This window comes from Balaenoptera ricei, chromosome 15 (assembly GCF_028023285.1).
Source record: "Balaenoptera ricei isolate mBalRic1 chromosome 15, mBalRic1.hap2, whole genome shotgun sequence".
Lineage (NCBI taxonomy): Eukaryota > Metazoa > Chordata > Mammalia > Artiodactyla > Balaenopteridae > Balaenoptera > Balaenoptera ricei.
Window position 1 is genome coordinate 54,366,926 of NC_082653.1, and position 23,137 is coordinate 54,390,062.

A 23,137-nucleotide genomic window follows, 5' to 3' on the forward strand; every position below is an offset into this window, starting at 1 on the left:
CTAGAGCCCGTACTCCGCAAGGAGAAGCCACCACAATGAGAAGCCCGCGCACTGCAACGAAGAGTAGCCCTCTCTTGCCACAACTAGAGAAAGCCCGTGCACAGCAACGAGGACCCAATGCAGCCAAATAAATTAAAAAAGAAAAATCCCAAGAAGAGATGTAGAATTGCAAGTGTGGAAAGTGCCCTCAGGAAGCAGGCACAGGCCCTGGAGATGGTGGGCTAAAGGCTATTGAAGGGTTTTAGTACATCTGATCCGTTGTGTGAAGTAGGATCACTGTGGCTGAGCACTGTGGAGACCAGATGGTGGGAGAGAGGACCAGTCCGGGTCAGGCGATGTTCTAGGTGTGTCTGGTTCCAGGGGAGTCCATCCCTGCCCAGGGATTTGTTGCAGAATTCGACTGAATGGAGGGAACTGTCCCACCCTGGGGGGAGGAGGAGGACTGGCAGGGCTCTGGGAGGAGCCCTTCCTGGGTCCCTCAACCCTTCCAGGGGATTCTGGCTTTGACTGGTAGGAGGAGGGGGATGGGAGACTGGTGGACAGGGCCTGAAGGCTCCCAAGGTTATGGGGGCTCCGGGGAGGCTGGGGCATCGGGATAGCTGGGGGAGGGAGGGGAGCCTGGAGCAGTGGGACTGCTAAGCGGCCTCTGAGGGCTGGAGATGGGAGCTTGGCCCTTTGGCAGGGAGAGGACTCAGTGTCCCCTTCAGGTGGGTGCCTCAACCCTGGCAGAAGTCACCTTGGGACTTATTTCCCAAGTCTACTCGGGAAATAAGGTTTCAGCCCTTTTCTGCCACATGGGGATCATTCAGGCTGCACCATTTTTTGCAAACCTTGATGGTGCCAGGAGAGTTCTGCTCTTATTAAAAATGGCCCCTCACCTTCACAAAGCATCAGCGTGAATTAATGTGGACAAAGCGCTCAGCACAGCACGGGGTGGGCAGTTCTGAATGTCATTACCTCTATCACTATTACTAGTGGGACAGCAACAGGGCATGGTGGAAGGTGAGTGGGTTCTGGAGCCAGACAGACCTGGGTGTCAGTCTTGACTCTGCCACTTAATGACTCTGATGTTGGGACAAGGTTCTCTGGCTCTGAGCTTCAGTTCCTTCATTTGTAGAACCCAAGGTAACAGCTCAGAACTCTCCCAGGACTGCTCTGGGGGATTAATGCCTGTGGTGCTCAGAGCACCATTTTAGCACTCACCTCTTTGCCTCCATCTGGACCACTGTAGGGAACCCAAGCCCCATTTTACAGATAAGGAAACTGAGGCTGGAATCCAAACTTCCTTACACTCTTGACAGTGTTCAGAGCCAGTGGAGAAGAGCAGGCACCCAGTGGGCCAGCAGGGTGTGTTTCTGGCCAAGGAGGGTGGGCACTGTCCTGGCAGGGACCACTGGGGGCTTTTCTTGCTTAGGGAGGCAGGAAGTACCTTCACCCCTTCCCTCACTCTCATCTGGGCACCACTCAGTTACCTGCCTAGACTTGCTCAGCCCAGAAGGAGCTCTTCCAGGCCAGCTGGCTGGCTGGGGTGGGGCAGGTGGGGCTATCAGGAGCAAAGGTCACCCCTCTGGCCCCTATGGCCCCCCAGCCAGCTTGTTTTCCCAGGAGCAGCGGGAAGGAAAAAACAACCTTGTTTTCAGCCAGGATCAGCCTGGCTAGAGAGTGGACTTCGGATTTCTTAGCAGGCTCGGATTGGGCCTGACAGCTGGGGCCAGTAGATGGGGGGGATGGAGGTATAAAAGGGATTTACGGCAATGCCTTCATCTTACCTGAGGTCCAGGGAGGTTGAGGACCTTGGCAAAGTTGGCATAGCCAGTTGATGGTAGGCTCAGGACCCCGGGCTCCTCTCCACCTCCATTCCTTCAATCACTCTGCAGATGTGTTTATCAGACATCCACTGGGTGCCTGGCTCTGGGAGCACAAGAATGAATAGGCAGGGATCCTGCCCCCTCAGAAGGCTTGAGAAGTCGACTTGAGGGATTCATACTAGCCGTGAAGTGTGCCTAGGGTCTTTCTTCATGTTTCAAAGGACCCGATACTGGCTGACTGAGGGGCCTTGAGATCTGGCCACTGCCTCACTCCTGACCTCTGTTCCTGAACTCTCCTGCCTACTTGATTCTAGCCACACTGGCCTTTGAGCTCATTGATCTTACTCAGCTTCTCAGGGCCTTTGCACATGCTGCTCTCCCTGCCTGGAACCTGGGCTGCCTACTCCCTCAGCGTTTGCCTGCTTGGCTCTTACTTGTATTTCAAGTCCTAGCTTAAATGTCACTTCCTCAGAGAAGCCTTCTCTGACTCCCCTATGAATAGTAGGTCTCTCCTAGTATTTCACTGCACCTCAGTCCATTCCCCTATAGCACCCACCACATTTTGTATTTATACACTTGTTCACCTTTAGTGTCTGTTTCCTCATTAGATGTTTCATATCTGGTGGTTTCACCATTTAATCTCTATTTCCTGGCTCTTTGCCTGTCTCATTGCTTTTCACATAGTAGCTGCATGATAAATATTTGCTGAATAAATAAATGAACCAGTGAAGATGTTGATAGTAGAACCAGTATCAAATAAAAAAGGGCCTGTCTCCCACTGGGGCATGGATAAGCACAGAAAAATATACCTGAAGTCCAAAGCTCTATTAAGAGGAATGTTTAATTGATCAAACATCAGCCCATGGAAATGACTGCCCTGGCCCATTATCTGTAGGGAGGACATGCTCTTAGGGTTATTTTTCAGTGGGAACATCTGGGCCCTCAATACTCTCCTTCCCTCCCCACAAGCAGGGAGACCGATAAATTGAATGCTGTGTTGGTATATCTCTTTGTGTATATATGATTCAACAGTGTTATGTGATTCAACAGAAAGAAATTTAAAGTAAGGGAAGAAAGGTCACATGGGGTGGGGATGTCTTCAGGCTCATCTGGGGGCAAGAGACAGGGAATCTGGCACTGGAGCATTCCTGTCTCTGGGGTGGTAGGGGCTGGGAGTGGCAGGGGAGTGTGGCATTAAGAGGAGTGGCCTGGTTCAAATTCCAGCTTTATTACCACTTACCTACTATGCAAGCTGAGTGGGTACTTCACTTCTCCTGGCCTCTTTCCTCTTCTGTAAATTGGGAATGAAAATAGAACCTACAACAGAGAATTAAAAGAGAGAATATGTGCATAGCCTTCAACACCAATGTCTGGCACATAGTAGGTGCTCGGTAAAGGGGGATCTTGGTTGCAGGGCAGAGAGGTTAAATCAGGCTCCAAGACCTGGACTCTCCCTTATAATCACACAAGTCCCTCACTTCCTTTATTACTTTTGGCTTCCCAGGTCCCCTGAAAATAGGAAGGTTGTATTCTGGGTTCTGGCGTCTGGAAAGGTGTAGGACTCACTTTAATGTGGACTGTGGTGAATTTACCATCTGAGACTCTTAGACAGCCTCTGCCCTCCCTAGCTCCTTTCTGGATAGACAGGCTTGTCTTGGGAAGTCACTTTCTTCTCAGAACTGCTGTTTCTCAAGTGAAAAGTAGGTAAAAACAGATCCTCACTTGGCCTGCTTACAGAGTTTTGTGTGAGTCACAAAGCCAAGAAAGTACATTGCAATCTGCGAGGAGGCTTTAACTCTAACCCTGATTCTTGTAAACTTGAGCACCCTTATGTGTGGCCCCCTCCCTTCTTTGTGCCTCAGTTTCCCTATATGTAAAACGGGGAGAGGTCTACTGCCTCCACGGGGGACTTTAAAATTATGTCTTCAAAGAATTGTTCTGGACGTGGAGACAGAGAGATGCCTAGAGTTCTGGAAAAGGTGCTTCCCTTCCCCTGTGTGCACCGCTCCAGGTAATCCTGGGTTCCATCCCAGCTCTTTGCGGGTGGCAGGTACGGGTCTGCCCTCTGCTGGCCGGGCCAGGAGATTAAACCCTGGGAAGTGGGGAGAACCATGCTCCGGGAGTTATTTCAGAGAGGGAGTAAATGGAAGGCGTTGGTTCCTAGCAAGATCTATGTATGAACAGATTATTAAAAGGCTAAAGAGTTACGATGTTAGTTTTGTGCATGGAATGCAAAGGGAAGGATAGTTTGCAGTGTGGTTGATGGTTCCTCCCCTCTGGACTCAGGTCCATTTGGTTTGTCCCGGACCGTTTGTCAACAACTGCAGCGAGCCCGGGCGAGGAGCTTCCTGGGAAATGTAGTTCCTAGGTGGGTATCCCGCGCCGCCGCCGGGCACCCTCGGCGGCGAGGGGACTCCATTTCCCGAGGTGCCTCAGGCCTGGGGGGCGGAGGGCTGCCGTGGCGTCTGGCCCTGGGCTGAGCCGGGGGGTGGGGGCTCAGAGGCCGAGCGCCCGCGGCCGTGGGCAAGCGTCCGTGCGGCCTGGTCCCGGCCATGTCCGCGTAAGGACGCCTCCGCCGCCGCCGCCGCCGCCGCTGCCCCCATCCCAGCCTCGGCCCGGCCCGCCGTGCACCATGGGTTCCATCCTGAGCCGCCGCATCGCGGGCGTGGAGGACATCGACATCCAGGCGAACTCGGCCTATCGCTACCCCCCGAAATCCGGTGAGCGGCCGCCCCGGCCCGGGTCTCGGCCCCGGGTGCGGACAGCGAGGCGCGGGCTGGAGCGCGGGGCGGGCAGGGGGCGGCGGGGCTGGGCGCAAGATCCTCCTCGGAGGGTGGGCTGGGGGCTCTGCTCGGCCCGCGGTCCTTTCTGCAGCTTCCCTGCATGGAGGTCCACGCGCCCTCCGCCCGGACCCCGGGGCGTGGGTCGGTACGGCGCTGACTGCCTCGTCCCGGCTGGGTGACCTTGGGTCAGTCAGCTCACTCCTGCGCGCCTCAGCTCCCTCGTATGCACACTGGGGTATGCTCAATAGGAATCCCCCAGGGCTGGCGTGAGGTTCCGGGGCGCGACGCTTGGGAGGGCTTAGCACGGTGCCCGATGCTTCGCTTGTGCTTACAAAGTGGTCATTGTCAAAAGGATTGACATCATTCTATCGCCGGTTTTCCCTTTCTTTGGTGGCTTCTTGTGAAGACCCGGCCAGTGGTTCTGGACACTCTCCGTCCCGTCTGGACAGAGGCTTAGCTCTCCTGTGACCTGGCGCTTGTGTTTGGTGGGGGGGGGGGGGGGGGAGGGGGGCTGGGCCCAAGGGGGCATAACTGTCGGTGGAAGAGGAGCTGGGAGTCCATGCTGGACAACCGGGGAATGGTTGGAAGGGACCTACCCGGTTCTCCAGTCTCCTTTTTTGTGGCTGAAAGACCTGAGCCCCAAGGAGGAAGTGACTTTCCCAAGGTCTCAGAACTGGATGGAAGCTCATCTGGGTGCAGGACCAGGAGTCAGACTACCAGACCAGTTGTACCCGTCCACAATGTTTTTCTGCCTCTGATGAGGAGTGTGGCCTGCCCTGGAACTTTAGTTCGGGTTCCTCGTGCTCCATCTCCTCGTCCGGTTACTTGCCTGGAAAGGAGAGAAGAAAGAGGACAGGGCATTTGGATATCATGGAGACTTTCAGACTGGGGCCTCTGATCCTGGCTTCTGAAGTATCTGATCCCATGTCGTGGTCTTCTAGGCCTCACAGTTGGCCTGTGGGCATCCCCTGGGCCAGGTTTCCTCTGAGTATGGTCCAGGACCACCTGCTTCCAACAGTGGGGAAGCTTGTTTAACATGCATTTCCCAGGCCCTGCCTCAGACTTGTTGGGGCCTGCTGTGGCCTAGGAACCTGCATTTAAAACCCACTCCTAGGGTGAGTCAGATGTCCACTCAAGTTTGAGAACTGCTTCACCCTCATTTTGGAAGGTGAAAGAAGGCAAGTGTTTGGGACCACCAGAGATAAAGGGAGTGGAGACTAGCAGTTCGGGGCAGTCAAAGAGGATGCAGTCAGAGCTGGGCAGAGGGCTCTGTTTACTACTAGGCATGGGAGAGCTCCACGCCTGCTTGTCCCCAGGCACTAGGACAGGGCAGCCCAGCCTGGTATAGGGATCCCCTGGAGGCTGACATCCCCAGATCTGATGGAGCAGTTGTTTGAAGTCATCCTCTTCCACCTCTGATGTTCTTCTAGCCCATCTTTGGCTGAGTCATCTTAGGCAAGCTGCTTAGCCCCCTGGGTCATGGTTTCCTCATCTGTAAAATGGGCTGATCCTCATACAGTGCTCAGAACAGTGCTTAGCACCTAAGAGGTCCTTGAAAAATGTTAGCTGCTATAATGGCTCAAAAAGTAAATTAAGTGATCAACTTAGACTCTAATAGCAGTTAGCAGTGTCTTGGAAGAGGTATCAAAAAGTTTAAGGTGGTACCTCCTGTCACCTGGGAGCAGAGCAAACCTGATGTCCCTTCAGTTGGGCATTTGGACAAAATCACAAATACAAGGCACTTACAGCACTGCTTCTGGATTCTGTTTGGCAGACCTTGTTAATCAGTCAGGTCCACTCTGTGGACACCCGAGTCAGCCACAGTTAATCTGCTGGGGCTGGCACCCAGGTGAACACCATGGGCCACCTCAGTTTTGCTGCCAGCGATTGGAGTGCTTAACCTGTCCAGTCCAAAGGCTGTCCTCTCTGCTTCCTGTCCCTCGGGCCACCTTATTCCGGGAGGCAGTCTGGAACCTAAGCAGTACTTGAGTATGTTTCCCCAAGCATGGACTGGGGACGGAAGGGGGGGTTGAGATGATTTTAGGGACCATGGACTGTACAATCAATTTATGAGACAGTTGTTATCTTTTCAGGTCTCTGTCAATTTTGTTGATTATATTAGAAAGAATCATTGGGTGCTAGTTAGTATTTTTTTAACACCTCTGTAACACTGTCCAATTTTTTTCCAGCTTTATTGAGATATAATTGACATATAATGTTGCGTAAGTTTAAGGTGTGCAGTGTAATGATTTGATATGTGTATATATCGGGAAATGATTATCACAATAAGGTTACTTACACATCTGTCATCTCATGGTTATCTGTGTGTGTGTGTGTGTGTGTATGGTGAGGACTTTTAAAATCTCCTGTCCAATTTTCTTTTTTTAAAAAATACATTTATTTATTTATTTTATTTATTTATTTGGCTGCGTTGGGTCTTCATTGCTGCGCGCGGGTTTTCTCTAGTTGCGGCAAGCGGGGGCTACTCTTCGTTGCGGTGCGCGGGCTTCTCATTGCGGTGGCTTCTCTTGTTGCGGAGCACGGTCTCTAGGCACGCAGGCTTTAGTAGTTGTGGCTCGCAGGCTCTAGAGCGCAGGCTCAGTAGTTGTGGCACACAGGCTTAGTTGCTCCGAGGCATGTGGGATCTTCCCAGACCAGGGTTAGAACATGTGTCCCCTGCATTGGCAGGCGGATTCTTAACCACTGTGCCACCAGGGAAGTCCCTGTCCAATTTTCTTTTACTTTGAAGTTTTCAACATGCCCTGCAACAGTACCTAGCTTGAATTTAACAGCATTTGCTTTGTTTTGATTGTATTTATTTATTTTACTCATAACAGCTTTATTGAGGTATCAATCGTGTGCCGTACAACTCATTCTTTGTAAACATATGATCTGGCGATTTTTAGTAAACTTATAGAATTGTGCAACCATCACCACAATCAGTTTTAGATATTTCCATCATAAAAGTTTCCTTGCCTTATGCCTGTTTGCAGGCAGTCTCTGCTGTCACCTTCACCCCTACCCCATCACTGATCTGCTTTCTGTCGTTAAAATTTGCCCTTTCTGGACATTTCATATAACTGGAATCATACAGCATGTAGTCTTTTTTTGTGTCTGGCTTCTTTCACTTAGCATTGTTTTTGAGGTTCATCCATATATTGTACTTTACTGTATGGTTATAGTACATTTTGTTTATCTTTTCACCAGTTAACGAACACTTGGGGAGTTTCTACCTTTTGGCTATTATGAATAACGCCGCTGAACGTTTGTTTGGTGTGTTCAGTTCTCTTTAGTATACACCTAGGAGTGGAATTGTTGGGTCATATGTTTAACCTTTTGAGGAACTGCCAGACTGTTTTCCATAATGGCTGCACCAATTTACATTTATTCCCAGCAGCAGTGTATGTGGGTTCCAAATTCTCAGCATCCTTGTCAACACTTATTATTGCCTACCTTTTTAATTATAGTCATCCTAGTGGATGTGAAGTGGTATCTCACTGTGGTTTTGATTTGCATTTTCCTGATGACTGATGATGTTGAGCATCTTTTCATGTGCTTATTGGCTGTTATATGTCGTGTGTGTGTGTGTGTGTGTGTGTGTGTGTGTGTGTGTTGGAGGGTTGGCTCTTTTAGTCTTATTCACTTTTTAAAAGTTGGATTGTCTTCTTTTTGAGTTGTAAGAGTTCTTTATGGATTCTGGATACAGTGATACAATTCATTTATCAGCTCTGTGATTTGCAAATATTTTCTTGCAGTCTGTGGTTTGTCTTTTCATTTTCTTAATGGTGTCTTTTGAGGAGCAAAATTTTAAGTTTTGGTGAAGTTTGATTTATCATTTTTCTTTTTTTTTTTTTTTTGGCCACGCCACGTGGCTTGTGGGATCTTAGTTCCCCAACCAGGGATTGAAGCCGGGCCCTTGGAAGTGAAAGCGCGGAGTCCTAACCACTGGCCCACCAGGGAATTCCCTATCAATTTTTTTGATGGTTAATGTTTTTGGAGTTATATCTAAAAGATCTTTGGGTCTTCCCTGGTGGCGCAGTGGTTGAGAATCTGCCTGCTAATGCAGGGGACACGGGTTTGAGCCCTGGTCTGGGAAGATCCCACATGCCGCGGAGCAACTAGGCCTGTGAGCCACAACTACTGAGCCTGCGCATCTGGAGCCTGTGCTCCGCAACAAGAGAGGCCACGATAGTGAGAGGCCCGCGCACCGCGATGAAGAGTGGCCCCCGCTTGCCGCAACTGGAGACAGCCCTCGCACAGAAACGAAGACCCAACACAGCCAAAAATAAATATAAAAATAAATAAATAAATAAAAAGATTACTGTAAAAGATCTTTGCCTACCTCAAGGTCACAAAGATTTTCTCCTATTTTTTTTTCTTGAAGTTTTATAGTTTTAGCTCATACATTAAGTCTTGTGATCCATTTTGAGTTAATTTTTTAATGTATGGTTTGAGGTAAAGATTTAGGGTTTTGTGTTTTTTTCTGCTTATGGATAGTCAGTTATTTCAACATCATTTGATGAAAAGACTATTCTTTTCCCATCACATTACCATTTTACCTTCGTTAGAGATCAGCTGACCATAAATGTGAGGGTTTATTTCTGCACTCCACTGCCCTGCAGTCCCTTGCCCCGATCACACGGCTGGCTGGTCCCCAGCCAAGGATCACGGCAGGCGTTAGGACACCTCAGTCAAGTTCTTAAAGAGAAGGTTGCAGGGCTTCCCTGGTGGCGCAGTGGTTGAGAATCCGCCTGCTAATGCAGGGGACACGGGTTCGAGCCCTGGTCTGGGAGGATCCCACATGCCGCGGAGCAACTAGGCCCATGAGCCACAACTATTGAGCCTGCGCATCTGGAGCCTGTGCTCCGCAACAAGAGAGGCCGCGATAGTGAGAGGCCCGCGCACCGCGATGAAGAGTGGCCCCCGCCCGCCGCAACTGGAGAAAGCCCTCGAACAGAAACGAAGACCCAACACAGCCAAAAATAAATATAAATAAATAAATAAATTTATTAAAAAAAAAAGAGAGAGAAGGTTGCAGATGGAAGCCCGGAGCACAGTAGGTCCCCACAGCAGTGCCTGGTCGTTGTTGGCTGCCATGGTTGGTTGTTCCTCCTTCTGCGTTACTATTGTTACTCATGTGTCTTAAAGCCGTGTGGGCTGCCCTGCCCTGGTGTTTGAGGGAGGTCATGGTAGGGACAGGTCACCCAAGAGAAGCGTCCGGAAGGGCAATCAGACATGTGATCCACTAACCCTGGAGGTGTGGGTGAACTATGCCCCAGACCTAAAGCTTTTGTATATCGGGTGCATGTACTTTCAGAGCATTTTTACCTCCTTTATCTCACTTGAACTTTGCCATGTTCTCGTGACACTAGACTTTTGTCCTCTTTGGCAGAGGAACTAGAAATCAGGCTGATTTTTTTCTCCCAGCACCTGGGCCTGCACACAGTAGGTGTTTAATAAATGCTTGTGCAGCCGGCCTTGCGGAAAACAACCCCCCTCTCCCTAGTGTACAAGCTGCTCAGACTGGGCTGCATCTTATCCCCTGGGGTGTCAGGCGGGGGTCCGGGGACTCCTGGGCCTGCCGCCACGCGGTGAGGGGCCTGAGGTGTGTGCCAGGAGACTTTGGTGTGTACTTTTGTGTTGGTGGCAGTCTAGAGATGTCTGCTCATGAGTGCTGCCACGTGTGTTGGGTTTGCCCTTTCTGAAGTGGGGCCTTGCCGACTCTGGTTAATTGGTGCCTGAAGGAAAGAACCGAGGCAGGTGTTGTAAGACGAGGGAGGACTTTTTGTGTCACCGAGGGCGTCCTCTGTCACTGGGGACATTCTGGGTCCCTGGGCCCCATCACTGTCCCGAGGCAGTGAGCTTGTGCTCGGAGCCCCAGGGTCAGTGGCAGAGGGGTGGGGTGTGGGGAAGGGGCTCCACCTGCACACGGGGGTTTCACCTTCGTGCTCCGAGTCCTGCACCATCATCGCCGGCATCGTGCCACCTGTGCCCGTTCACAGAGCAGAACTAGTTCTGTGCTTCAGCTCACATGAACTCAGTTTGGATTTTGTCATTGTAAGAGCTGTATAAATAAGCTGTATTTTCGGAAGTTCAGTAGTTACATTTTAGGTAAAAACAACAACAGCAAAACAGCAGAAACAAAAACCCTTTAAGTTGGCCATGGCGGGTGGGCATCTGAGGACCTGTCTCCCTGAAGGAGAAGCCAGTTGCTTAGGTTTAGAAGCCTTCGGTGGGCACTTGGGCCCTGTGGCCACTGGGGCTGAGGTTTGCTGTGTCGCATGCCCTCGGGGTTTTGAGCACCCAGAGGTCCCTGCATCCTTCGCCCGGCTCCTGGGCTTTGCTGCACTCTCCTGTTGGTCAGTAGAAGAAGCCGGGCTTGTGCTGGTTAGGCTGGCCAGCCGGCTGGCAGGCCTTTCGCCTGGTGCCAGGAGGTTGGTCGTGGCGCGGAGGGCCCAGCTGCCTAGCATCAAAGGGGGGTGTGCGCACGTGTTTTCATCCTCACGGTTGGGGTGGCCTTTGCTGTGCTGACAACACACCCTTCCACCAGCAGGGTGGGCACAGGCGGAGCTTAGCTCAGCACTGTGAGTGTGAGCCCGCCTCAAGGGGTCTTCAGCCCCCACCTGCCTGCAGAGCCGAGGCGGAGCACTGGATTCAGAGTCCAGCGGCCCCATGCCAGTGACTTGCCCTGGGGCCTTGAGCCGGTCACTTGCTCCCGGGCCCCTTTCAGTTGTGACTCTATGAGTCCACGGGAGCTGGCGGGGAGGGACCAAGCCCTGGTCCAGCCGAGCCTGTGTTTTTCAGGGGCCTGGCAGTTTCCTGGGCACGTCCTGCACTTCCTGGATGACCCCGCGAGCAGTGACCACTGCTGCCTGCCTCACCTCCCAAGTCCGGTGCCGGCGGCCAGACGCTGGCACGGGGCCACGTCCAGTGGGCGTTAACCATGTGTGTTTCCGTGTGGTCAGGTACAGCCATCAGGCCTCACGTTTCTGTGTTGTCCTGTAAAACGCAGGGCAGTGGTGCCACACATGCCACCCACACAGCGTCGGACTCAGGCTCAGTGAATAACAGTGGACTTGTTCAGTTCTGCCAACTGTCCCCGCGTCTGCCCAGCTCCCCAGAGCTGGGGGAGCCAGGCCCAGCTGCCGCCTTGCCCGCGCCCCTGCTGTTTGCAGACAAGCCGGTGGTGTGGAGCAACATGGGGGGGGCCACTCGCTGTCTAGAAATCATGGCCGGCTCTCTCCGAGCTGGGAGGGGAGGGGGAGGCTTGGGAACGACCGACACGGGAACATCTGTCCACCCCTGTGTGTGCAGTGCTTGCAAAGAACCCGTTTTCTCATCCTTTCATCCCACTCGGCGTTGGCTTGGTTCTGGGCGCCCGGCACCCGCAGAGCAGGCCTTCCGGGGGGTCCACTGTTCTGATAACTGTCGCATTCTGTTACCCGGGTCTCCTGCCCCTGTGATAGCCCTGAGTGACCAGACGCCCGCAGTGCTTTAGGGGGGAATCAAAAGAAGGAATTGTGTTCAGTTCAGTGCTGTAGAAAACGTGTGGTGTATGCACGTATGTACATGTACAGCCAAAGTGTAACATATTGAGGAGACGTACAGGTCAGGAGCTTCCGCTTGATGAACCATCACCAGGTGGGCGTGCTGAAGGAATAGAAGAGTAGCAGCCCCCAAAGCCCCCGGTGCCCCGCCCCAATCTCTGCCCCCTCCTCCCTGGGAGGCCCCCTCTGGACTCCAGTGGAGGTGAGTTTTGCCTGTTTCTGAACTTGGTATGAACGGAAGTGGATGCTCTTGGCTGCACGTCGGGTGGTGAGAGGGTGGACGCTGTCAGTGGGGCGGCAGTCGGTTTCCTGTCTCTGCTGCGTGACATCCCAGCGTCTGCCGGTGCTACCGTGTGTTCATCCACGAGCTCACGTGGAGGGCGCTGGGGGAGTTTCCGGTTTGGGCTCTCATGAATGATGCTGGGTGGACACTCTTGTGACTGGCTTTGGTTCCCAGGAGTCTGATTTCTTTGGGTCCATTTTTTTTTTCACTTTTAAAAGTAATTGGTAAATTCCACATAACAATGACCATTTTACCCGTTTTAAGTGTGCAGTTCAGAGGCATTAAGTACATTTACACTGCTGTGTAGCCATCCGCACCATCATCCCCATAAGTCTTCCTCTTGTGAAACTGAAACTCTGTCCCTATTAAACAATAACTCCCATTGCCCTCTCCCCCAGCCCCTGGCAGCCACCACTGTACTTTCTGTGTCTCGTCTTGACAATCCCAGATACCCATCTCTTTGGGTCTGTTTTCATACCTGGCAGTGGGTCTGGCGCCCTCGGGTGCGCGTGTGCGGAGTCCACAGCTTTTACAACGTTGTGGCGGGTTGAGCCCGTCCACGCTTCCACCAGCAGAGCGTGAGTTCCAGGGGCTCTGTGTTCTCACCAGTGCTGGCTGGTGTCGTGTGTGTGTATGTGTGTGTGTGCTATTCTGTTTAATATTAGCTTTTCTCTTTAATATTAGCCATGGATGTCTTGTGGTAGTTTTAATTTATTTTTCCCAGATGACCAGTGAGGCTGGGCACCTTTTTGGGTGTAAATTGCCATTCATTTCTCTTCCTCTTTTTGTGAGGTCTTTTGCATTTTTTTAAAAAAAAATATTGGATTGTCTCTCTTGTCTCACCTACTTGCAGGAGTGCTTTCCTAAGTACTTTTTATTACATTTTGAATTCTTTGGAGATTGACTGTCCGTGGCATTTATGCCAACTCTCTTAGGCAGAGATGGAATGCACTGCAGCCTGGTGGGTAGCGTCTCTAGAACCCAGGATGGGGAACCAAGCATCGGAAAGCCAGGAGAAGCAGAACACAGAGCCCCGTCCTCTCCGGCCTCAGTGTCATGCTGCTGTGACAGGCATAGAGCTGACTTCACCCACCGGAGGCCCTCAAGGACCGAGTCCTGTGGTCTTGGGTCCAGTTCCCGGGGTCGGGGGGAGGGGAATGTGGGGATGGCCCAGCACAGTCTGGTGTTCGCTGCGGCCAACCAGCCGTGTCCAGGGGCTGGGAGCTGTGTGTTCTGGTGGCAGCTGGGGCCCACCTCTGTGTGTGGTGGAGGCTGTGTCCAGAAAAGGGGTGAAGCTGGGGAGGACCCCTCCCCCCAAAAGAGGCGGCTGCAGCACCTTCCAGGAACTCAGCAAAGCAGAGTCCTTGCTTGGTCAGAGCTGTTCTCAGCTCACTGTTCTTCCCTCCATGGGAGGGGAAGGGGTGCAAGCTTTTTACTTGCTGTGTCCACTCTGGTAAGGCTTTCACACGGCAGGGAGGTTTTTCAGGTGTCTTGTCACCTGTGTAAAGCTCCTTTGCATAATCGGCTCCTTTTATCCTTAGGGCATCCCCAGCAGCCCTCTGTCTGTAGTTGGTGGTGTAACACGAGGCCTCGTGTTACAGATGGGGACGCTGAGGCCCAGAGAGGTTGGGCTGCACTGAGTCCCCCAGCCTGAGTGTGGGGAGCAGAGAAGCTATTCTGTGCAATGTGTGAACGCGACCCAGGGGAATCGCTGAGCTGCGTGATTACGGTGGGTGGGCCCCAGGGGTCGGTCTCTGTACACTGTTTGGGAACAGCCTCTTAGCCCAAGGGGCTGTCTCTCACCTGGCGGGGTGATCTCATGGGCCTGGAGATGCTTCCCGAGATCAGCCCTCTCTGAGGGCAGTGACATCCTGATCCCTGTTGGTCAGGCCCAGCTGGGGCTTAGTGGCAGCGGATGTCAGGAAGCTGGTAACCGGGAATATCTGTGCTGTGGTAAAATGAGAAAAATTTTTGGCCAGTGGAATCAATGAACTGTTCCCAGACTTCTTACCTTCCCCGCTCCCCTCCACCCAAGTGGGAATGACTACGGAGGCAGCTGAGCGAAGCCACACCCAGTGCCCAGGTTCCAGGGCCACCTGTGTTTCTTAGAAGGGGGCCCCAGGGTGTCTTTGTCAATATCACGGTTTACCCGGCAGGGGTATCGTGATTTATAATAAGAAATACAAATTTGGTCTTCATCCGTTTCTGGCACAGAACTCCTCAAACCCTTGGAATTTCCTAAGGGATCAGTGATAAAGTGAAATGGGTGTCTTTTGATATTCTTAACAGATTCCTTTCAACCACACCTGAGTTTATACTAATGAGGTGACTTTTGGAAAGCACCTGAGGATGTGGGCTAGCTGCCGGTGGAGCCAGCCATGAGCTTAGAGGGCTGGAGATTGAGATGATGGCCAGTGGCCAATGATGTAATCGGTCTTATCTATGTAATGAAGCCTCCACAAAGACTCAGAGGGGCCAGGTTTGGAGCGCTTCTCAGTTGGTGAACAATGTGGAGGTGCTGGGAGGGTGGCACACTCGGAGGGCATGGAATCTCCGCAGCCCTTCCCACGTGCCTTGCCCTGTGCTTCCCTTCCATCCGGCTGTTCCTGAGTTGTATCCTTTTGTAATAAACTGATAATTTAGTAAGTGAACTGTTTTCCTGAGTGCTGTGAGACACTCTAGCAAATTAATTGGACCCGAGAAGGGGGTCCTGGGAACTTTGATTCATAGCTGGTGGGTCAGAAGCATAGGTGATCACCTGAACTTGTGATTGGTGTCTGAAGTGGGGTAGGGGTTTGCAGTCGTATGGGCTGAGCCCTTATCTTGTGGGATCTGACAGTGTCAACTGTGTCCAGGTACATGGTGTCAGGATTGAAATAAGTTTGTAGGCCACCCGGGCAGTGTTGGGTGAGAATTGGAAAATTGCCTAGTGGGTTGAAAACACTGGCTGGGCTGGCATCGTTGAGGACACAGCTCTGGGTCAGCATGGGTTGTCAATGAGGGCGCCACCTCTCACTGGTAGTGTGGCTCGAGCAGTTCCTTGATCTCTCTGTTCCTCAGTTTCCATGATTGTCACATAGGAATAAAGGTGTCATTCATCCACCTTCATTGGGCTCCTGCTGTGTCCAGGCCAGGGTGGTGATTACTGGGCTTGTCGGGATCAACACTATGCAGAGAGTTGGGCAAAGGCCTGCCAGGAGGGCACGGGAGGCCTCCGGGGAGTTGCAAGGCCGGAGCAGCCCATTGGGCCAGAAGGGATGGAGAGAGCTCTGGGGTCCGGGACACGGGCGGGGAGATGGTGCGGTGGGGTGGGCAGCGCAGAGCAGAATAAGAGTCTGCTGCAGAGTGATGAGCCGGAGCCTAGCCCGTGGGTTGAGCGAGGCATGTTTGCCCTTGGGGATAACATCAGTGTCCCTGGTCCAGAGTGTCTGGAGTGTGTGGGGGGAGCCTAGGTTACCTGAAAATGTGCTGGAAAGGGCACTGGGATCCCATGTTCCTGAGACAGACGGCCCTTGGGCCTCGTGGGGCTCCTGGGGATGTGGGCATCCCATCTCCAAGATGCACAGTCCTGCTCCTGGGTCGAGGAGAGGTGAGGGTCGTCTGCGTGGGGGTCGCTCCGTGTTCTGCATGCTGGAGGTGCTGAGCAAAGGCCTCTCTGAGCACATGGAGGTCTGAGCAATGCACAGGGTGAGCCAAGGACAGTTGGGGTGTGAAAATGTGGGCAGAGGATCAGCCCGCAGAGACCTCGAGGCCAGAGGCACTGCTGTGCAGGAAGGACTTGGAAGGAAGGTGGGCAGCTGCTGAGACTGGAGGTGGGAGGTGAGGGGCTCAGGCCTGTGAGCCCCTGAGGAGTCGGGGTGCAGGTGGGAGCTCTGAAGGGGTCCTGGGTTGTGTGCAGACATCCCATTTGCGTTTTAAGGGACCACCTGGAACGGCGTCTAGTCTGAGGATGCCCTGCTGCAGGAGCTCCGCCTCTGACGATGTCTCTTCACTCAGATCTCGGGGGAAACCAGGAGTTGATGAAGCCATGGAGCTGCCCTGTGGCTGTGGTGGTCGTAGTGGTGGCTGTCCCCACAGGGATGCTGGGTGGCACCTGTCCTGCCCAGCTTCTTTCTGTTGTGGGTGTTTCAGAGGTTGGGAGATTTGGGTGAATCAGGCAGGATCACCTCCCGAAGGCCCCACCTCCTAACACCATCACATTGGGGCTTAGGCTTCAACATGTGAATTTTGGGGGACACGAACATTCACTCTATAGCAGGGTTCCAGACTCTGGTCTCTTGATAAACTCAGGTTTTAATAGAACTCTGGGGCTTCCCTGGTGGCGCAGTGGTTAAGAATCCACCTGCCAATGCAGGGGACACGGGTTCGAGCCCTGGTTCAGGAAGATCCCACATGCCACGGAGAAACTAAGCCCATGCACCACAACTACTGAGCCTGCGTGCCACAACTACTGAAGCCCGTGCACCTAGAGCCCATGCTCTGCAACGAGAAGCCACAGCAATGACAAGATGGTGCACCACAATGAAGAGTAGCCCCTGCTCGCCACAACTAGAGAAAAGCCCACGCGCAGTAACGAAGACCCAACGCAGACAAAAATAAAAATAAATAATAAATAAATAAATTTATTAAAAAAAAAATAGAACTCTGGGTGCATAGCCAGTGTTCTTGGGGAGAACATTGAGGGCATGGTTTACTGTTCCCTCTCTCTCCCCGCCTCCTCGGAGATTCCTATCTGTTTGGCGTGGATCCTGCCTGACCCTTTCTTTCCCCTAGAGTCCATCTGTGCTCTCTATGCTGACCAACACTTTGCCTTTTGACTTTGATCCCAGGGAGATCTTTGCGTGTCCTGGCACCTGGCTCTTTAGCAGGGTTAGTTCACTTAAGCAACTAGAATGTTTCCAGTTTTCGGGTGTAAGTGATGATCGTCACACACATGCGCACAGCTAGATGTGTAAAAGTGGAACACACAAAACAGAAAGGAACCCCAGAAGTCCGCTCGGCTCGCTCTGTGGCCCGTGAGGAAGGGGCAGCACCTCTCTGCCTCCACCTCCACAGGCCGTCACAGAAACAGCCTTGATTTTCCTCATCCTGGAAGATGATGAACACGTGTCTGCTTTACACCTGACTTGTCCTTCCACGCCTGACATATGTAAAGGAAAACAGCCGAGTTTAGGGGACGCTGGGAGCCTCCCGGGAAGGGCACTCTTGGTCTTTGTTTTGGTGGCTGTTCATCTGTTTGTCATCCAGGTCACTGGGACACCCATAAGTAGGGCAGAGTCTGAATCCCTCGGGCAGAGAGGAGGTGAGCTGTCTGAGCCCGAGTGTCCCTTGGCTGCGACAACAGAGAGGGGACAGAGACATGGATTTGTTTTAGCCATAATTTTAAAAAATTAAAGTATAGTTGATGTAACAAATAACAAATGCTGGAGGCGGGTGTGGAGAAGTGGGAACCCTCCTGCACTGTTGCTGGGAATGTAAATTGGTCCAGCTACTATGGAAAGCAGTATGGAGATTCCTTAAAAAATTAAAATAGAGATGCCATATGATCCAGTGATCCCGCTCCTGGGCATATATCCAGAGAAAACTCTAATTTGAAAAGATACATGCACCCCAGTGTTCATAGCAGCACTGTTTACAATACCCAAGACATGGAAGCAACCTAAATGTCTATTGACAGATGAATGGATAGAGACGGTGTCGTACATATATACAATGGAATATTAGCCATAAAAAAAGAATGAAGTAATGCCATTTGCAGCAACATGGATGGACCTAGAGATTATCATATTAAGTGAGGTATAAAAACAAATACTAATTATCACTTATATGTGGAATCTAAAATATGACACAAATGAACTTATCTATGAAACAGAAACAGACTTACAGGCATAGAAAACAAACTTATGGTTACCAAAGGGGAAATTGGTGGGGGGGGATAAATCAGGAGTTTGGGATTGGCAAATGCAAGCTAATGTGTATAAAATAGAAAAACAACAAGGTCCTACTATATAGCACAGGGAACTATATTCAATATCTTGTAATAAACTATAATGGAAAAGAAAAAAATAAGACGGGTGAAAGCAAAAAATATATATGTATTTATAAATATATAGACAGTTGATGTACAATGTTATATTAGTTTTGTACTGTTGATACATAGTGATTTGACACTTGCATACATTATGACAAGTCTAGTAACCATCTGTTCCTGTGCAAAGTTATTACGATATTATTGACCGTATTCCTTATGCTGTACATTACGTCACCATGACTTATTTATTTTATAAGTGGAGGTTTGTACCTCTTAATCCTCTTCACATATTTCACTCAGCCCCCTCCCTCTGCCAACCACCTGTTTGTTCTCTATATCTATGAGTCTGGTTTTGTTTTGTTTGTTTGGTTTTGTGTTTTAGATTCCACACTTAAGTGAGTTCACGTGGTATTTGTCTTTCTCTGACTCATTTCACTTAGCATACCCTCTAGGTCCATTCATGTTGTTGCAAATTGCAAGATTTCATTTTATTTATGGTCCAGTACTATTCCATTTTATATATATATATATGTATATATATCTCACATCTTCTTTATCCTTTCATCTACTGACAACACTTAGGTTGCCTCCACACCTTGGCTGTTATAAATAATGCCGCAGTGAACATCGGGATGCATGTATCTTTTTGGATTAGTGTTTTTGTTTCCTTTGGGTAAATACCCAGAAGTGGGATGGCTAGATCATATGGCAGTTCTATTTTTAATGTTTTGAGGAACCCGCATACTAGCCATAAAGTTTGAGGATGGCTCCTCTGAGGCCCTGGAGTACTGGGGTGGGTTGTGCCAGGTAGCTGGGGCTTCTAGGTCAAAATCAGGACCCGTGTCCTCTGGCAGGCCCTCTGGAAGGATTTCACAATTGAGACGCCCTTCTCACGTGGCTCATTATGTGTGACCGGCAGTGACACCACTGACTGCCGTCCCCTGTCTGTCCCCTGTGCTGTGGTACAGGGAGGTGCCCAGCACGGGATTAAGACATACAGTGGGGCTTCCCTGGTGGCGCAGTGGTTAAGAGTCCGCCTGCCAGGGCGGGGGACGCAGTTCGAGCCCTGGTCTGGGAGGATCCCACGTGCCGCGGAGCACCTAGGCCTGTGCGCCACAACTGCTGTGTCTGCGCTCTGGACCCGCGAGCCACAACTACCGAGGCCTGCGCCTGGAGCCCGTGCTCCGCAACAGGAGAGGCTACCACAATGAGAAACCGCTCTGCGGCAAAGAGTAGCCCCTGCTCGCCGCAACTAAAGAAAGCCCGTGCGCAGCAACGAAGACCCAACGCAGCCAAGAATAAATAAATAAATAAATAAGTAAAAAAAAAAAAAAAAAGACACAGTGGGCTTGGTGTCACCAGGTTTGAGCCGTGGCTCCATCACTAGCTTGGTGATCTCTGACCTCACTTTCCCACATGGAAAGTGGGGGCAGGTTCCATCCCCTCTCAGTGGGTTCCGTGGGGAACCCAGGCTAGGGCACTGACTCGGGGACATGGAAGAAGAGCCTGGGGGCTGTGGGGGTGGTTTCTCTTCTCTTCCCATCTCCAGGTCTTCCTTTTTTGTTTCTCCCCCTCAGTTGTCTTGTCTTTCTCTTTCCCTCTCTCCTCTTCATAGCCCTGCCTGCTCCTCTTGGTTCCAAAGTGTGCACACACAGATGCACATGCATGCACACACATGTACACCGTATACATGTGTACATGACAGATGCATGCACACACAAGCACAACACATGCATGCATGTGCACACACACCTACACACACACACCATGCACATTTAGATATGCACACACCTATCCACACATATACGTATGCACGATACACCTGTACACACACACAGGCACACACCTGGGAGCTGCTGCCAGTTCCCTAGGATGCACATTCCTCCTTTAAAAGTTCCTTTTGTTAAAATGTGAGCACTTAGGGCTTCCCTGGTGACACCGTGGTTAAGAATCCGCCTGCCAATGCAGGGGACACGGGTTCGAGCCCTGGTCCGGGAAGATCCCACATGCCGCGGAGCAACTAAGCCCGTGCGCCACAACTACTGAGCCTGCACTCTAGAGCCCGTGAGCCACAACTACTGAGCCCACGTGCCACAACTACTGGAGCCCGTGCACCTAGAGCCAGTGCTCCACAGCAAAGAGAAGCCACTGCAATGAGAAGCCTACGCACCGCAACGAAGAGTAGCCCCCGTTAACTGCAACTAGAGAAAGCTCGCGTGCAGCAACGAAGACCCAACACAACCAATAAATAAATAAATAAAAATAAATAAATTTTTTAAAAGTATGAGCATTTAAAAACATACAGGAAAACACAGAGAGTAATATAGGGAATGCCCTCCATTCAGAGTCCACAGTTAACATTTTTCATATTGTGGACTCAGGCATGTCCTCCCCACGTTGGTTTCTTCCTCCTCCAAGTGTGGGGTCCCACCATCTGCGCTGTGGGGCTGCGTTGTGATGTTTTCACATCCTCCGTGTTTGAGTTGCGTTGGTTCTGCACCTGCTCTGTGCTGGTACTCGGAGACCCCGCTCCCTCCTTTACCTGATGTTTGGTTCCATCCTGTCACTGCCACGGTGTGTTGGACCATTTCCTTATCGAGCATGTGAGGTGTTTCCAACTTTTTATGCTTGAAGTCTTTTATTGGTCCCTATATTGTATGCAACCAAAATATGTACATAAATTGAAATTAGAATCTTAAAAGGGAGAATTTTTCTCCTGGTTTGAGTGGCCATTACAAATATCCAGTTGGTCAAAACATCACAAATATTACAGTTTTTTATAAATAACAAACATAAATACTAAAAAAAAAAAAAATTGAACATATATCTCTTAAGTCAGTGGATAGGCTGCTTTCCCCCCAGTTAATTCATGGAGTCACAGTTGAATAGAACCTGTTGCTGGAATGAGACGGCTCAGCAGCACTTCTAGTTCTGTTTTTCATTTTAAGTTGAGAAACTTTGTTCACGTAAATAAAGTAGATGGGAATTAACAAGGGTTTGATTTAGCAATAGCATCTAATTCCAAGTTATTTGCCAAAAAATAGAAAGATCATATAAAGATTTAATACCAAAAAAAATTGTTGATGATTTTCCAGCTGACAACTGAAGTGTTTCCAGTTCATAATAACAACCTTGTTGAGATATAATTCACATGCTACAAACTTCACCCTTTTAAAATGTACAATCCAGTGGTTTTTCCAGAATGTGGTTCCAGTTTTGTGATTTTATGGTCACTGATCTAACATCCTTGTCCCATGTCTCCAGCCTTTTGTTTTTTTTTGGCTGCGTTGAGTCCTCGTTGCTGCGCGCGGGCTTTCTCTAGTAGCGGCGAGCGGGGATACTCTTCGTTTCAGTGCGTGGGCTTCTCATCGCGGTGGCTTCTGTTGTTGCAGAGCACGGGCTCTAGGCACGTGGGCTCAGTAGTTGTGGCTCATGGGCTCTAGAGCGCAGGCTCAGTAGTTGTGGTGCACGGGCTTAGTTGCTCCACGGCATGTGGGATCTTGCCAGACCAGGGCTCGAACGCGTGTCCCCTGCATTGGCAGGCAGATTCTTAATGACTGCGCCACCAGGGAAGTCCCCCTCCAGTCTTTTTAAAATAATTTTTCTTGTTTTAAAGCAATACACATTAGGGAATTCCCTGGTGGTCCAGTGGTTAGGACTCCGCCCTTTCACTGCCAAGAGTGCGGGTTTGATTCCTGGTCCAGGAACTAAGATCCCACAAGCCTCGAGGTGTGGCCAAACATTAAAAAAAAAAAAAAAAGGCAATGCACATTAATTTAGAAAAGAAACAGTTAAAGCCTCCCCCCAAAAAACCTAGCCCCCCCAAAAAAAAACCCTCATCCGTTGCCTCTTAATCCGGAGGTTTCCGTTTGTAGCATTTATACCTCTGAAGTTATTAAAGCTTAAAACTACACTAAGATGTGCAGGCGTCCTGTGTATCGTCAGGTTGTGGAAAGAGCTGTGGAGGAGAATAAAGCAGGGAAGGGGGCTGGGAGTGGGGGGTCAGCAGGCAGGGTGGGAGGGCAGAAGTTGCAAATTTTAAAAAGAATGATCAGAAGAGGCCTTGTTGAGGACACATGAGGTCTAAGGATCAAGGCAGACTCTTGGGGAAGAACTTCATAAGCAGAGGAAACAGCAAGTACAGAGACCCTGGGGTACGGACGGGGTTGGCAGGGTCCGCCGTAGGCCATGGGGAGGAGTCTGGGACTTGTTTTGGTGTGATTAGGGAGGCATCAGAAGGCCCCTCATTATGAGCACTGGGATGTGGGAAACAGCCTTTGGGCCTGTGGAAGTGGGGAGACCGGGGAGTGGATTGCAGGACTCCAGCAGTAGGTGGTGGTGGCGTTGAGCAGCGTGGTGGCCACAGAAAAATGTTATTTTCAGGAGCCCAGAGAGGGTCACTCAGACTGGATTTCGAAGCCCATCATGTTAGTTATCTCTTGCTGAGTAACAAATTCAAAATTTAGCCGTTTATAACAATAAATGCTTATTATCACGGTTTCTGTGGGTCAGGAATTTGGGAGTGGCTTCGCTGGGTGGTTCTTGTTCAGGGTCTCCCCTGAGGTTGCCGTCAGCCAGGCTCCAAGGTCTGATTCCCACGTGGTTCTCTCACAGGGCTGGCAGGTTGGTGCTGGCCAGTGGCTGGAGGCCTCAGTTTGTCACTACATGGACCCCTTCATGGGGCT

At 50.9% G+C, this 23,137-nt stretch overlaps 1 protein-coding gene across 4 annotated transcripts in view; it reads left to right on the forward strand.

Annotated features, from left to right (window-relative positions):
• The first annotated feature begins 4,300 nt into the window (after nucleotides 1-4,300).
• MGRN1 (mahogunin ring finger 1) overlaps nucleotides 4,301-23,137 on the forward strand; it is a 61,691-nt gene continuing 42,854 nt past the window's right edge. For all 4 annotated transcript variants that reach the window (XM_059895983.1, XM_059895984.1, XM_059895985.1 and 1 more), the window contains exon 1: nucleotides 4,301-4,528. In XM_059895983.1, the coding sequence (XP_059751966.1) occupies nucleotides 4,441-4,528 (88 nt within the window). In that variant the 5' untranslated portion in view covers nucleotides 4,301-4,440. The remainder of the gene's footprint in view (nucleotides 4,529-23,137) is intronic.